This window comes from Mustelus asterias, chromosome 13, assembly GCF_964213995.1.
Source record: "Mustelus asterias chromosome 13, sMusAst1.hap1.1, whole genome shotgun sequence".
In the NCBI taxonomy this organism is placed as follows: domain Eukaryota; kingdom Metazoa; phylum Chordata; class Chondrichthyes; order Carcharhiniformes; family Triakidae; genus Mustelus; species Mustelus asterias.
The window spans coordinates 47,776,643-47,794,049 of NC_135813.1; the positions used below are offsets into that span (position 1 = coordinate 47,776,643).

Below are 17,407 nucleotides of genomic sequence, written 5' to 3' on the forward strand. Positions count from 1 at the left end.
GTACTGAGGGAGTGCCGCACTGTCAGAGGGTCAGTACTGAGGGAGTGCCACACTGTCAGAAAGTCAGTACTGAGGGAGTGCCGCACTGTCAGAGGGTCAGTACTGAGGGAGTGCAGCACTGTCAGAAAGTCAGTACTGAGGGAGTGCCGCACTGTTAGAGAGTCAGTACTGAGGGAGTGCCACACTGTTAGAGAGTCAGTACTGAGGGAATGCTGCACTGTCAGAGGGTCAGTACTGAGGGAGTGCAGCAGTGTCGATGGGTGGTTCTGACAGAGTATGCACGCTCTTCCTCATTTGAATATTCATTTACAGGTTAATGAGGGGCTGTAGATAATTCCGGCTCACCGTTATGTGATTGAATTTGCACCATTTCTGGATGAGGCTCCTGTTCCTGGCTCTTGCCTCTCCGGTTGCAATAGCTGAAATGGCAGACTGATCCAGCTGCAGAGAAAGAAACCAGCTGTTAGCTTTAACATCCTTCACCACACACCCCGCACATTTAGTTTAGTTTTATCAGTGTCACAAGTAGACTTACATTAACACTGCAGTGAAGTTACTGTGAAAATCCCCGAGTCGCCGCACTCCGGCGCCTGTTCGGGTACACTGAGGGAGAATTTAGCACGGCCAATGCACCTAACCAGCACGTCTTTCGGACTGTGGGAGGAAACCGGAGCACTCGGAGGAAACCCACGCAGGCACGGGGAGAACGTGCAAACTCCACACAGACAGTGACCCGAGCCGGGAATCGAACCCGGGTCCCTGATGCTGTGAAGCAGCAGTGCTAACCACTGTGCTACCGTGCCGTCAAAGTCATCACAAAGCACTTAATATTACTTTGGGGAAACAAGGACGGTCTGGATCCATGTGGCCTCTTCAAACCTATTAACAGTGACCTTGTCAGTGACAGTAACTGAGGAAGAAATCAGCATTCCAGGCATCTCGAAGAAACCAATATTGAATCACCAATTACCAAATATTAATATCAGTGGAACAATGAGTGGGGCACGGCGTGCAGACAAGGAGATTGGGTGCAGCGGGGAATGAGTCCTAACCCGGGAACTTGGTGTGAAGAAGGAATTCTCGTAAGCTTTACTCAAGCTATGATTTTGATTATAGTCAGACTCTAACATAGAACTTTAAAACTGCAAGTTAGTTCAAAAGCCCAGTTTAACAGAAACTCCCTGGCAGTTATCAATTGAAAGTAGTTAGCTGAAGAGATGTTCAGTACTGTGGCAGGAAGCTGATATAGCAGGTTCTTTTCATTAGTTTTTCCATGGGATGTGCATGTTGCTGGCAAGTCCCACATTTATTACTCATTCTTAATTGATATTAAACTGAGCGGCTTGCTCTGGCACTTCAGAGTCAACCACATTGCTGTGGCTCTAGAGTCACATGTCGGCCAGCCCGGGTAAGGATGATAGATTTCCTTCCCTAAAGGACCAGATGGGTTTTTTCGACAATCGACAATGGTTTCACGGTCACAAGCTTTTTAATTCTAGATTTAATTAATTGAATTTAAATTCCACCAGTTGTTGGGATGCGATTTGGGCCCATGTCCCAGAGCACTAACACGGGCCTCTGGGTTACTAGTCCAGTGACACGACATCACTGGCCACCCAGTTGCAACTTGGGTGCGCATCACCAGCCCTCTATAAAAGCAGACAGGTTTTTTAACTACACAGTGTGGAAGCACAGAGTGAAGACGAGGCCGGAGTGTGATGAGGAATGAATGCTAACTTGGGAACTCAGTGCAGAAGGGGTAGGCGTTATAGCTTTTTATACAAAATCAAACAGGAGCTTCAGTTCTGAAAGAGAATCACATTGGACTCAAAGCATTAAATCTGCCCCTTTTATTCCTCTTTCTCACCAGTCTGTTGTGTGGCACTGGATTAAACACCTTTTGAGACTCCAAGTACACCACATCAACAACATTCCCCTCATCAACCCTCCCTGTTATCTCTACAAGAGATCCCAGCAAGTTGATTAAATATGATTTTCCTATGCTGACTTTTCTTAATTAACCTATATTTGTTTGTGTGATGATTAATTTTATTCCAAGTTATTGTTTCCAGAAGTTTCCCCAGGACTGTGGTTAAACTGACTGGCCTGTAGTTGTTGGACTAATCTTTACACTCTTCTTTGAGTAAGGGAGTAATATCTGCAACTCTCCAGTTCTCCAGCTCCATCCCCAAGTCCAAGAAAGACTGAAATTAGGATTTAGACTTTATTACTTTTTCCCTTAGTCTGACACCACCTATTAATTTACTCTTTTGAAAATGAATTTGAACAATGTGGGTGTCACTGGCTTGGTCTAAACTTATTGCCCATCCCTAAGTGCCCTTGGGAAGGTGGTGGTGAGCTGCCTTCTTGAAACGCTACAGTCCCTGTAGCGTAGGTACACCTACAGTGCTGTTAGGGAGGAAGTTCCAGGATTTTGACCCAGCGACAGTGAAGGAGCGGTGATATATTTCCAAGTCAGGATGGTGAGTGACTTGCAGGGAACCTCCAGGTGGCGGTGTTCTCAGGTATCTGCTGCTCTTGCCCTTCTATATGGTAGTGATCATGGGTTTGGAAGGTGCTGTTAAAGGAGCCTTAAGTGATTTCCTGCAGTACATCTTGTAAATGGTACACATGGCTGTCCTAATTTTAAAAAATAAGAATAGAAACACCACCCGCACACCCCCCCCTCCCCCAACCACCATGGGATGCTACTCCTCGGCAGAACTTCCTCACTCCCCACCCTTTGAACTTCCTCCCCCACAAAACCCCCGGCATCTCTCCCATCGAACACCACCCCCCCAAATGGAGTTGCCTGGCACTGTCCCCTGGCACTAGTGCCCAGCCAGTGCCAGGTTACTGCCGAGGCATTACTGTCTCCACCCTGATGCTGTACTCAACTGTGCTCCTTTGGCGGGTTCTGCCAGCCAGTTGCATGTTGTGGGTCTTGTCGTGATAAACAGATCCTGTTCAGTGAAGTTAAGAGTGAGGAGCAGAGGCCCCAAGTTAAAAGGCAGGTCTACAATAATGTGAGCTTAGGAGAAGCCAGAGATCCAAGGAGACTCAAAGGTAGGTGACTCCTTACTATGTGCCTTTGATGCAGTGTGTTCTGTTGGCATGGCTGGGTATCTGAATGAGTGTGTGGAAGGTAAATCTCTAATGCACGTGATGATCCGGGGGTAGGAACATTGGAAGGAGAGGTTGAAACCCTGGAGGTGGATCTTTGGTGAAAACATCTGAGAGAAAGCATAATTTGGAAGAAGATACCAAGGTGTGATCATCAAAAATGGAGATTGGAAATCCTCATGTGAAAGTCAGAGCTCCAGTAAGTCCAGTTGGCTCACAGTGTGACAAGCATCTGGGCAGAGGTGATGAGAAATCCGTAGAAGTTGCTTTGGGTGGCATCTATCACTTGGTTTCAGAATGTGTCTGACCACACTTCACCTATTGATTTACATGAACTGTGTACTTACTGTGAACATTAGAGTATAAGATAGATTTTGTAACTTATCTGAACAAAAGTGTAATAGTGTAGTTGGGGTGAAGGAGTCATGTAATGTAATTCATCTTTTCTTGTTTTTTAAATGTTTTATTCTTTTGTTAAAAGTACAGCAGCAGACTCCTGTGATTCTGTTCAGTCGCTGCTCCCCATATTTCTGAACAAAAATACTAGTTAGGTTTTATCAAACCACGTTCCACCCTGGAAACTGACCAGTCCAGCGGTAATATCAACTGGAGACTTGCTTAACGGGAGAAACCATTTAAAGGCAGCCTGATCTTCTGAAAGGGTGGGGGTGGGGTGCACTTTGACTTCAGGCAACTAAACTTCAAGACCATGGACAATGATAGAAACAGGGGTTGCAAGCACCCCCAGGATTAGTAGGCAGAAGTGGTGTTGCCAGAAATATGAAGACAGAGCATGGCCAGAATGCAAGGAAAAGTTTAATAATCTCACAAGGATTGTTTAGGTAAGCCTCTGGACACAAAACATAAACTTCCCACCTTCTCATCACACCTCAGTTTCAGGGCATTGGAAGGGGGAGCGGATGTTTTGTTGCGCTGGGTGTGGGGTACAATGGGGGGGGGGGAAGAGGTTAGGGATTATCACAGCTTTGTCAAGGGTGTAGCAGATGCTTGGTGTGAAGTTTGGAGTATGAGGCTGTTAAATGCTCAGTTTTGAATCTGCCCTGTGTAAATAGTTGAGAAATGCTTTGTGAGTGGGCAGGAGCTGGGCAAAGATCAGTTTCTCAGACAATACCCGACCCAAATACAGCAAAGCTGTAAGCAATCTGCTTACCCCAAATGAGTGAACTGCAACAATGTACAACAGCTCCACCTCATGGAGCAAATGGAAAATTCAGGAACAAGTTACTTTTAACGAAAGGCACTGATCAGGAGGTTCCCATTGAACTTGAGGCAGATTTGTTTTTCTAATCACCCATATAGATTAGTAAATATTGTAAGGAATGGGATGGAGCAGTGATCTGTAACTGCTCACATTCCCGTCTCTTACTGAATTGTGCAGATTCCAGGGACAATGCAAACACTGAGCTTGTTGGATACTTACCCAATTTCACTTCACACCAGGATGTCTTTGGCTGAATAATAATAATGAGGGCAGGCCGTGTCCATGTTGTAAACACTGTGACAGCTGAGTGAATGCTCTAATCAGGGTAACTGATACTCACTGAGGGAAGGTGAGGACACAGTAGTGGGAGGTTTGTGGCGCAGTGGGAAGTGTCCCTACCTCTGGACCAGAAGCTCCGGGTTCAAGTCCAACATCAGGACTTGTTGGTCACGGAAGGAGAGTTCATAGCGTGGTGCAGCGGGTTTGATAATCGACTCAGGAATCTTTCACCCACTTCCCCACATTCCCCAAAGAGGAAAAGAGTGTGTGAGCGCAAAGAAATCCTGAAAAAAGACACAGATATCAGAACGAGCTTCACCCTGTGGGGAGGAAGCTGTGTGAAAGGGAAAAGGTATCTGCTCTTATCCTGAATAAACCCATGTTGAAAATGGGCTGCAGCTTCATCCTTTTCCAGAAAGACATTCAGCAAAGTAGCGAGATGAAAGGGAAGATATGCAATGGTTAATGTGGCCCAGCCCCTGGCACCTCACCTCTCCCACTGTGGGCACAGGAACATCATTACCTGATGAGGGAGCAGCACTCTGAAATCTCGTGATAAACCTGTTGGACTTTAACCTGGTGTTGTGAGACTTCTTACTGTGTCCACCCCAGTCCACTGCCAGCATCTGGCACCTCACCTCTCCCATTATGGGCTGTGTCTGGAGTCCCAGCCATGTGTGGGCTGTGTCTCGGGTGCAGATATCTCAGGCTCAGAGTTCATTTGAAGGCTTACCTTGATGATCAGCTGGGTGAAAGGCTCAGTGATGACTTTCAGGATGTCCGGGGAGGTCTCTCCTGATTGGATGTTGAAGCTCTGGATACAGGCCTTGCTGGCGTGGTACAGAAACCCTGTGCCAATCTCAATGGGGAGTGAAACGAGAACTGTCATCCAGTTAAATATCCCATGTACAGCTGAACCCGCAAAGGCCCTGAGGGCAGAGGAACACAATCCACCAGGGAGATCACTTCCTCTGAAGGAAATCCTTCCCAGGCATCACTCAGAATAAAAGCAGAAGTGAAGCAGGATTGGAGTAGACAGCATTGGACAGAGTTAGCATCAATTCAGGCAGATTGGACCCAGCAGTTCCCTCAGTAAATCCAACGGCTAAAGTCATCATCCATTGAAATGATTATGATTGGACAATGCTTGTATTCCAGAGAATGTGAGTTCAAATCCCAGGATAGCAACGCGAGAATTCCAACTCATTTGATTAATTATAAAACTGGTATCAGTAAAAATGACAATGAAGTGTTGTAAAAATCCAACTGATTCACCAGTTGTGCTTTAGGGAAAGAAACCTGCCACCGTGACCTGGTCTGAACAGATATGTGCTCCCTGTGCAAACCCATATAGTTAATTCTCAGCCCTGTGTGAATGGGCTTCAGTCAGTCTCTCTGAGACTGGATGATAGATACTGGCCTGGCCAGTTAGGGCCATACTGTGAGAAAGTGCAGGACACACACTATCCTCCCAGGCCAGCCTGTGAGGGAGAGAAAAGGAGCAGGAGGGGCTTAAAATTTCACACTTCGGGAACCTGACCCCTCATCCTGCAGTGGATCCACTTGCCTGTTTCCACGGAGCCAGATTGGCGATGGACATCTAGCCGTCTCTAGAAATCATTTCACTATGTTCATTGAGGCTACATGTCTCAGATTTTAACAGCTACTTGAGTTTATCACCTGTGGGCTGATATCAGAGCGGTACGGTGGCACAGTGGGTAGCACTGCTGCCTCACAGCGCCAGGGATCCGGGTTCGATTCTGGCCTTGGGTGACTGTCTGTGTGAAGTTTGCACATTCTCCCCGTGTCTGCGTGGGTTTCCTCTGGGTGCTCCAGTTTTCTTCCACAGTCCAAAGATGCGTGGGTTAGGTGGATTGGCCATGCTAAATTGCCCCTTATTGTCCAAAGATGTGTAGGTTAGGGGAATTAGCAGGGAAATATGTGGAGTTATGGGGATAGGACCTGAGTAAGATGCTCATTCAGTGAGTTGGTGCAGACGCAATGGGCCGAATGGCCTTCGTCTGCACTGTAGGGATTCTATGATTGGGTTTGAGATACCCAGCTGATAGAGGGAGGTGTGTAGGGCTGGAACCAGTGGGTAAGAGCCTCTCTAGCACTACTAGTGGGTCAGGGGGAGCAGGGGAGATTCCCCCAGGCCCTACTGGCCATTTCCCCCCCACCCCATCCAAACACTGACCCGGATCCTGTGATCTCCACCGACCCCCCACCCTGCCCACTGACCCCCATCCTGCCCACCGATACCCCACCCTGCCCACTGACCCCCCCACCCTGCCCACTGACCCCCCCACCCTGCCCACTGACCCCCATCCTGCCCACCGACCCCCCACCCTGCCCACTGACCCCCATCCTGCCCACCGATACCCCACCCTGCCCACTGACCCCATCCTGCCCACTGACCCCCCACCCTGCCCACTGACCCCCCACCTTGTCCACTGACCCCCATCCTGCCACTGACCCCCCACCTTGCCCACTGACCCCCTTCCTGCCCACCGATACCCCACCCTGCCCACTGACCCCCATCCTGCCCACCGATACCCCACCCTGCCCACTGACCCCCCACCCTGCCCACTGACCCCCATCCTGCCCACCGATACCCCACCCTGCCCACTGACCCCCCACCCTGCCCACTGACCCCCCCACCCTGTCCACTGGTCCCCACTCTGCGCACCAACCCCCCCACCCTGTCCACTGACCCCCATCCTGCCCACCGATACCCCACCCTGCCCACTGACCCCATCCTGCCCACTGACCCCCCACCCTGCCCACTGACCCCCCACCTTGTCCACTGACCCCCATCCTGCCACTGACCCCCCACCTTGCCCACTGACCCCCTTCCTGCCCACCGATACCCCACCCTGCCCACTGACCCCCATCCTGCCCACCGATACCCCACCCTGCCCACTGACCCCCCACCCTGCCCACTGACCCCCATCCTGCCCACCGATACCCCACCCTGCCCACTGACCCCCCACCCTGCCCACTGACCCCCCCACCCTGTCCACTGGTCCCCACTCTGCGCACCAACCCCCCCACCCTGTCCACTGACCCCCATCCTGCCCACCGATACCCCACCCTGTCCACTGACCCCCATCCTGCCCAGCTCGCCAAGTTGCCTCATCTCCAGTTCACAGCCGAACGGCGCAGACCTTCTCTACAGCTAACTCTCTCTCCATCTGGGCAACCTCTGGCCAGGAGACAGTCCATTTCTGAAACATTTACACGGTCTCTGCATTCACCGGCTGCTGTGAAAACCTCATCTGCCTCTGTGTAAATATCAGGCTCAATATCTGGGAATAGGCAACAGATAAATCAGCAGAACCGGTATCCAATTGCTGTCCCGTGGTTAGAGGTCCAATCTTACTGCCCCATCACTGACAGCAGTGATCAGGAGTACATTACCAGCTGCCGTACTCTATACACAGAGACTGAGAACGGGGCTGAATAACCATACAAAGAAATTTCTGAATGCCCTGAGCTGAGACTAACAAACAGATTGCTCCTACACTCATCGACTTCAGGAAGCGTAAAGGAGAACATGCCTCTGTCTACATCAACGGGGACAAAGTAGAAAGGGTCGAGAGCTTCAGGTTTTTAGGTGTCCAGATCACCAACAACCTCTCCTGGTCCCCCCATGCCGACACTATAGTTAAGAAAGCCCACCAACGCCTCTACTTTCTCAGAAGACTAAGAAAATTTGGCATGTCAGCTATGACTCTCACCAATTTTTACAGCTGCATCATAGAAAGCATTCTTTCTGGTTGTATCATAGCTTGGTATGGCTCCTGCTCTGCCCAAGAACTACAAAAAGTTGTGAATGTAGTCCAATCCATCACGCAAACCAGCCTCCCATCCATTGATTCTGTCTACACTTCCCACCACCTTGGCAAAGCAGCCAATGTAATTAAGGACCCCACGCACCCCGGACATTCTCTCCTCCACCTTCTGTCAGGAATAAGATACAAAAGTCTGAGATCACGTACCAACCAACTCAAGAACAGCTTCTTCTCTGCTGCTGTCAGATTTTTGAATGGACCTACCTCGCATTAAGTTGATCTTTCTCTACACCCTAGCTATGACTGTAACACTACAATCTGCACTCTCTCGTTTCCTTCTCTATGAACGGTATGTTTAGTCTGTATAGCGCACAGGAAACAATACCTTTCACCGTATGTTAATACATGTGACAATAATAAATCAAATCAAATCAGAACACTCCCGCTCTCAGGCCTGGTCACTGAGAGGAATGTGATCATGTGGCAGGAATGCAACAATCCAAACAAGCCAATGAGTGCAGAGAGATCCCACCAAACACCAATCCTTCAACAAAATCCCACCAAACACCAATCCTTCACCAAAATCCCACCAAACACCAATCCTTCACCAAAATCCCACCAAACACCAATCCTTCAACAAAATCCCACCAAACACCAATCCTTCACCAAAATCCCACCAAACACCAATCCTTCAACAAAATCCCACCAAACACCAATCCTTCACCAAAATCCCACCAAACACCAATCCTCCAACAAAAGAGCAGATAGAAAGTAGGTCCCAAGCCAGTGTTGGAATGCAGATCAGTGGGACCTACCTCCGAAACACATGACGTTCTCCAGACTGGGCCAGGGACACCAGGGTGCTGGTCACTGACGTTCCCACATTGACCCCCATCACAATTGGAATCGATGCTTTGACATTTAGCACTGGGAAAAAAAGACATTCATTAGAAACACTGTGATCTACATTCTCCCCATCCCCCCACAACACTCCCCAACTCCCACTGAATCCAGTGCAATCCAGCTCTCACACTGCCCAGTGTTTACAGGAACTCCCACTGGATCCAATCACTTTCACAGTCACAGCATATAAACAATTAAACACTCAGTGAATTGGCCCACATCCTTTCAAAACAACTGTTGCCATCTAGTGAGGAAATAGGGGAGCCATTCGGCCCCTCCTCACCTGATTGTAACATTTATATTCCAGACCAAAACTGTTAACAGTTATCCCGATGGCACAGACCGAGGTAGGAAAGCAGCACAGATGAGCTGGTTGGGTGGGGGTTGGGGGGGGGGTGGTGTGGTGCTGCTGCTTCTACTGTGGGTACGATTGGCTTTGAGGCCGAATGACTTGTCATGTTTCCTGCTTCTACAATCTGGTCAGTCAGAGCAGGATAGGTAAATATTGTCCAAATTCACGGCATTATCTCTGTCTTGTCGCACTCCCATTTGGTCAGGGACAGTGAGAAGCACAGTGTGGGAGTTGAGCCCAGTCCTGTATCTCACACAATAGGAGCTGGGCTTAGCTGCCAGTTCCCTGGTTGTTTGTAGGTGGGTGTACTCACAGCCGGAGGATACCATGCTGACCACGATGGATGAAGATGTGCTGGAACTCTGCACAAGGATTGTCACCAGGACCCCCAGCATCAGCCCCGCGATGGGATTGGCCAGAATTGTGTTATCACCAAATATGTCACCGGCCATTTTCCCTAAAGAGAAATGGTGACAATTTATATAAACAAAATATACAGACCTGCATTTAAATAGCTTCTTAAAATGGGAAAACACCCAAAGATATTTCAAAGGTGCCACTGGATCAAACAAAGTTTCACACCACTAAATAGATTATAACTGATGTGTAAAGTAACAGAGTGTAATGTCACTGATACAGATGGCAGATTATATCAATGTGAGACAGGTGAATGGAAACCAAAAGCTGCACCTCTCCAATCGCACGTCGCTCAACATTGAAGCTGCCTGAAATAAATCATCTTTCAGTTTGATAATGTGAGTGCGGTTTCGAGGAACCTCTCATTCGAGCTCTTTCCTCGACACAATGCTCAAAACCTCTTACCTCCAACCAGTTGAAAAGCAGAACTGAGGACATCAAGTGAACAGACAAAGAGGTAGAGGAAAGCAATGAGGAGGCTGGTCATCAGAATCCCTTTGAAAACCTGCTTCAGCTTCCCAACTGCATCCAACTCTGTAAGAAAAACAATCCAGAGTCAAAGGGTGACAGTTGCTCCTTAAGCTTGTAAATGTCTGTAGTAATTGCAGGAATTGATGGCCACCAGTTAGTATAAAGAACTATAATGGTTTGTTTACAGATAAACATCCAGAGTGCTTTCACAATCTTCACTTCCAACTCTGGAATCTTCTCTGGCTGCAAAAGCCCACACTCCGCACCGAGAATCCCAATGCACATTCCCCATTGGGTGATCAGGTCACATGACCCTCCCGTTAAAGGGCGGCACGGTAGCACAGTGGTTAGCACTGCTGCTTCACAGCTCCAGGGTCCCGGGTTCGATTCCCGGCTTGGGTCACTGTCTGTGTGGAGTTTGCACATTCTCCTCGTGTCTGCGTGGGTTTCCTCCGGGTGCTCCGGTTTCCTCCCACAGTCCAAAGATGTGCGGGTTAGGTTGATTGGCCATGCTAAAAATTGCCCCTTAGTGTCCTGAGATGTGTAGGTTAGAGGGATTAGTGGGTAAATGTGTAGGGATATGGGGGTAGGGCCTGGGTGGGAATGTGGTCGGTGCAGACTCGATGGGCCAGGTGGCCTCTTTCTGTACTGTAGGGTTTCTATGATTCTATGAAAGGGGCCAGCTACTACAATGCCTTTATTTATTTACCGCTCCAGTTGGGTCCAGAACTCTGAAGCTGTGGGAGAGCCCAGGGATCCTCTTTGTCCTCTTCCTTCACACCATCCTTCTCTGATTGAAGTGTGTTGGTTACTGTTATAAAGCACAGATAGAAGTGGTGTTTATTCTGGAATAAACAGGGGGTGTGCCGAGACACAGACCAGGCGCTTGTAAAGATGTAAAGAATTGGGTAGAAAAAGTGCAATTGTAAAAAGTCAGGTCTGAGGGAAAGTTGATTCGACATCATAGAAACAGCGCTGAAAGAGGCCATTCACCCCATCATGTCTGTGCTGGCCCATAGTCTGATTCCACCATCTTGCCATACTTAAAGAACAGAAAACAATAGAAGCAGGAATGACCATTTTCCCAATGAATCTTCTCTGTCACTCAATATGATCATGTCTTCAATGTCACTTTCCTCTCCACTCCCCATTTCACTTCAATCCCGGAGAGATCTAAATTCCCAGTCCTGAATATATCCAACAATGAAGCATCCGCAATCCTCTGGAACGGAGAATTCCAAAGATTCACAAACCTCCAAGTGAACTAATTTCTCCTCCTCTCAGCCTCAAATCACCGGCCCCTTACCCTGAAACTGTGCCTCCCTATTACAGATTCCCCGACCCGCAGAGATATCCCTTAATGTCTATCGAGCCTCATTTTAAACAGAACTATTGGGTCTGGAAAAGGGAAGGGAAAGGGAATCTGTTGAGAGTAAACCTTTGCTGCCCCCAGCAGAGGGGGAGGGTGGGAGGCGGGGGTGTTTTAAACAGACACAGAGCGAGCAGGTCATCCTTCCTCAGCTTGGTTTGAGTGGGTATCCCAGACGGACGGTGACAAGTTGAGGGTCCATATCCAGATCAATAAAATCCGGGGACCACAGCTTGAGGTGGTCATAACATATTCAAGAGGGCACTAGATGATTATTTGAGTAGAAACAATGTTCAGGGGGATGGGGAAAAGACAGGAGACTGGCGCTCTGCTGTAATGCTCATTTGGAGCTAGTGCAGACACGATGGGCTGAATGGCCTCCTTCAATGCTGGAACAATGCTGTGATTTCTGGGATGAGCATTGCTGGCTAAGCCAGCATTTATCGCCCATCCCTAATTGCCCTTGAGAAAGTGACGATGCGCTGCCTTCTTGAACCGCTGCAGTCCCTGAGGTGTAGATACACGCACGGTGCTGTTAGGGAGGGAGTTCCAGGATTTTGTCCAAGCGACAGTGAAGGAACAATGATACAAGTCAGGATGGTGAGTGACTTGGAGGGGAACCTCCAGGTGCTATTGAGCATCAGTGGTGAAGGGCGGGAATGTTTGTGGGAGGGTTAGCAATCAATTGGGCTGCTTTGTCCAGATGGTGTCGAGCTTCTTGAGTGTTGTTGGAGCTGCGCCCATCAATCTGGTGCAGAGGAGGTTTACAAGAATGTTGCCAGGACTAGAAAAGTGAAGCTATGAGGAGAGAGCTTGGGGTTATTTTCCTTGGAACAGAGACTGAGGGGTGATGTGATAGAGGAGTACAAAATTATGAGAGGAAGAGATAGAGTGGGCAGGATAAAATTGTTTCCCTTGATGGAGAATTCTTGAACCAGGAGACATAGATTCAAGATAAGTGGCAGATGATGTAGAGGGGACATGAGGAAGAACTTTTTTACCCAGGGGGTGGTGAGTGTCTGGAATTTGCTGCCCGAGTTGATGGTGGAGGCAGAGATTCTAAACTCATTTAAAACGTACCTGGATCTGCACCGTAAGTGCTGTAAGCTATAGGGCTATGGGCCAGGTACAGGAAGGTGGGATTAGAAAGGGCACTTGGGTGTCCTCACCACCCATGTGCATTGCCTGTGCCAGCCCAGTCCATGGGCTGACATGGTCAAGGTGGGCTGAATGGCTTCCTTCTGTGCTGTAACTTTTCTATGGTTCTATAATAGACTTGGACATAATAGCTGGATGTATGGTGGTGGGATCATGGTGCAGGAGGGGATTGGAGGTGTCCGAGACTTGGTGTTCAGACACAGGGAGGCAGTGGCATAGTGGTATTGTCACTGGACTAGTAATCCAGAGACCCAGAACAAGATCTGGGGACATGGGTTCAATCCCACCATGGCAGATGGTGAAAGTCTAATGATGACCATGAAACCACTGTCGTTAGTTGGAAAAACCCACCTGGTTCACTAATGTCCTCTAGAGAAGGAAATCTGCCGTCCTTACCTGGTCTGGCCTACATGTGACTTCAGAGCCACAGCAATGTGGTTGATTGTCAAATGCCCTCTGAAATGGTGGGCAGTTAGGGATGGGCAATAAATGCTGGTCCAGCCAGTGACGCCCATATCCCTGAGCAAATAGAGGCATGTAGGTAGGGTCTTCTGGGTAAATAAAGGAGCCTGAGCCAGGTAGGATAAAGTGTCATTGCTTTTTCTAACAGGTGAAGATTGCTACGTACCTGGAACAGCTGCCGGAGGTGAATCAGTTTTCTCCGTCTCCTCAATAGTGAAATCAGCAGAAGGGATGGGATTGATGTTAAATGGAGACATTCTAACAGTGAACGGACTGCAAAGACAAAGAGAAGGGGTCAGCATCGGCACCTGGAACTTGTGCTCCATCCGCGTGGTCTCCCTGGATCTAGCACCAATCTAAATCTTCTTTTCCCAAAGATTCTTCCTGAGATTTTCTCCCTTTGAGTTTTCACATAGACTTTCCCATTTCCACATGAGTTTGGGATTCTTCCTAATTTCTTGGTATTTTCCCTCAGATTTGGATTCTAAATGCAATTTCCATTTTATAACTAAGATCAAATTAATCTCAGGTTCCAAATATTTGATGTAATTAAACAGGAAGCACAGAGAAAGAGCGAGGGGAGAAATCTACCAAAAAGCACCATTCCATTCAGATTCAGCATTGTAATCCAATCAGGAATTTCTGCTGTCACCCAGTTCAGCCTCACTGACAATTTAGCCCATTATTTCATCATTCTCATGATAAGTAACAAGCTTTATGACACCTTGTTTACAATATTAGTTCAAAGTACCAGAACTGAAATAGATAAAACAGAACTGGAAGATAATGCTCTTCCCCGTCACTGGGGTGTGAGGGAGACACACAAGCAAGGTGCACATTTGCCTCAGTTCAAGAAGGGTCTACACCCGATTCCAGATGGACCCCTGTGGGACCCAGAGCCTGGACCTAGTGAGCTTCCATTGACAGGGGCACAATGGAGGACAGAGCAAGCACCGAGACCACAGCGGGGCGGCACGGTAGCACAGTGGTTAGCACTGCTGCTTCACAGCTCCAGGGTCCCGGGTTCGATTCCCGGCTCGGGTCACTGTCTGTGTGGAGTTTGCACATTCTCCTCGTGTCTGCGTGGGTTTCCTCCGGGTGCTCCGGTTTCCTCCCACAGTCCAAAGATGTGCGGGTTAGGTTGATTGGCCAGGTTAAAAATTGCCCCTTCGTGTCCTGAGATGTGTAGGTTAGAGGGATTAGCGGGTAAATATGTGGGGTAGGGCCTGGGTGGGATTGTGGTCGGTGCAGACTCGATGGGCTGAATGGCCTCCTTCTGCACTGTAGGGATTCTATGATTCTATGATTCTAGCTGCCCCTCTCTCACAGCCAGTGGTCCCAGTGGCTGGCATCTGCTCAGGTTAAACCCCAGGCCTGCTCCTCCAGAGCCAGTCTCCAGTTCCCAGCCAGCCATGACCACTGGCTCTATGCGCAGTGCACAAGAATCTGTGTCGAGGCCGAAGGCCCATCTGTCTGACTCTCATCAAGATTCTGGAGCTGGCTCGCCAGGACAGGGAGACCCCATCACCGCCACCACCCTCAGCTCCCCCCCTGCAGTGAGGAGGAACTCAGCAAACTGCTAGCAGAGCTCTCCATAACCGAGGGAGAGTCCTCCCAACATTCAGGCCTGTTACTGCTGAGGGAAACCGGGCACCCTGGCAACGTATACACACCAGATTCAAAAAGAAGAGTCGCAAAGAGGGGACCTGTGATTGGAGGAGCTGGTACAGCAACATGGTGCAGCACAGAAGGAGGCCATTTGGCCCACCTTGTCTAGGCCGACCCTAAAACACCCAGGTGCCCTTTCTAATCCCACCTTCCTGCATCCGGCCCATAGCCCTATAGCTGACAGCACTTAAGGTGCAGGTCCAGGTACTTTTTAAACAAGCTTAGGGTCTCTGCCTACACCATTAACTCGGGCAACAAATCCCAGACACCCATCACCCTCTGCATAACAAAGAACAAAGAACAGTACAGCACAGGAAACAGGCCCTTCGGCCCTCCAAGCCTGTGCCGCTCCTTGGTCCAACTAGACCAATCGTTTGTATCCCTCCATTCCCAGGCTGCTCATGTGACTATCCAGGTAAGTCTTAAACGATGTCAGCGTGCCTGCCTCCACCACCCTACTTGGCAGCGCATTCCAGGCCCCCACCACCCTCTGTGTAAAAAACGTCCCTCTGATGTCTGAGTTATACTTCGCCCCTCTCAGCTTGAGCCCGTGACCCCTCGTGATCGTCACCTCCGACCTGGGAAAAAGCTTCCCACTGTTCACCCTATCTATACCCTTCATAATCTTGTATACCTCTATTAGATCTCCCCTCATTCTCCGTCTTTCCAAGGAGAACAACCCCAGTCTACCCAATCTCTCCTCATAGCTAAGACCCTCCATACCAGGCAACATCCTGGTAAACCTTCTCTGCACTCTCTCCAATGCCTCCACGTCCTTCTGGTAGTGCGGCGACCAGAACTGGACGCAGTACTCCAAATGTGGCCTAACCAGTGTTCTATACAGCTGCATCATCAGACTCCAGCTTTTATACTCTATACCCCGTCCTATAAAGGCAAGCATACCATATGCCTTCTTCACCACCTTCTCCACCTGTGTTGCCACCTTCAAGGATTTGTGGACTTGCACACCTAGGTCCCTCTGTGTTTCTATACTCCTGATGACTCTGCCATTTATTGTATAACTCCTCCCTACATTATTTCTTCCAAAATGCATCACTTCGCATTTATCCGGACTAAATTCCATCTGCCACCTCTCCGCCCAATTTTCCAGCCTATCTATATCCTGCTGTATTGCCCGACAATGCTCTTCGCTATCCGCAAGTCCAGCCATCTTCGTGTCATCCGCAAACTTGCTGATTACACCAGTTACACCTTCTTCCAAATCATTTATATATATCACAAATAGCAGAGGTCCCAGTACAGAGCCCTGCGGAACACCACTGGTCACAGACCTCCAGCCGGAAAAAGACCCTTCGACCACTACCCTCTGTCTCCTATGGCCAAGCCAGTTCTCCACCCATCGAGCCACTTCTCCTTGTATCCCATGAGCCTTAACCTTCTTAACCAACCTGCCATGTGGGACTTTGTCAAATGCCTTACTGAAATCCATATAGACGACATCCACGGCCCTTCCTTCATCAACCGTTTTTGTCACTTCCTCAAAAAACTCCACCAAATTTGTAAGGCACGATAGAATAATTTACCGATAGAAATAATTTTTCCTCATGTCCCCTCTACATCTCCTGCCACTTATCTTGAATCTGTGTCACCTGGTTTTTGAAACTCTGCCAAGGGAAACAATTTCATTCTGTCTACTCTCTTTCTCTCTCTCTCCCTCTCTACCCACTTACAATTTTGTAAACCTCATGTCACCCCTCAGCCTTCTCTATTCCAAGGAAAACAACCCCAACCTCTACAATCTCTCCTTTTGCTACAATTCTCCAGCCCGGGCAACATTCTAGTTAATCTCTGCACTCTCTCCAGAGCAATTATGTCCTTCCACAATGTGGTAACCAGAACTGCACACAATACTCCAGTTGTGGCCTCACCAGTGTCTTATACAGTTTCATCATTATATCCCCACTTTTGTATTCCATACACCTGCCAGTGAAGGAGAGCATTCCATATTCCTCTTTACAACCTTATCTACCTGTACTGCTGCCGTTAGGGACCTGTGCACTTGTACACCAAGATCTCTCACCTCATCGACCCCTTTCAGTATATTCCCATTTATTTTGTATTCTCTATAACCATTTGACTTCCATAAATGCATTACCTCACACTTATCGGAGTTGAACTTCATCTGCCACTTTCCTGCCCACTCCACCAACTCATCAATATGGTTTTGG

General features: G+C 48.7%; 1 protein-coding gene across 1 annotated transcript in view; it reads right to left on the minus strand.

Annotated features, from left to right (window-relative positions):
* The window catches only part of LOC144502255 (sodium-dependent phosphate transport protein 2C-like), a 162,691-nt gene that overhangs the window by 23,895 nt on the left and 121,389 nt on the right, over positions 1 to 17,407 (minus strand). Inside the window, exons 3-9 of the mRNA XM_078226082.1 lie at positions 13,717 to 13,823; positions 11,271 to 11,372; positions 10,496 to 10,624; positions 9,987 to 10,130; positions 9,234 to 9,345; positions 5,358 to 5,553; positions 346 to 441 (exon numbers count right to left, since the gene is read on the minus strand). Of these exons, the coding sequence (XP_078082208.1) occupies positions 346 to 441; positions 5,358 to 5,553; positions 9,234 to 9,345; positions 9,987 to 10,130; positions 10,496 to 10,624; positions 11,271 to 11,372; positions 13,717 to 13,823 (886 nt within the window). The remainder of the gene's footprint in view (positions 1 to 345; positions 442 to 5,357; positions 5,554 to 9,233; positions 9,346 to 9,986; positions 10,131 to 10,495; positions 10,625 to 11,270; positions 11,373 to 13,716; positions 13,824 to 17,407) is intronic.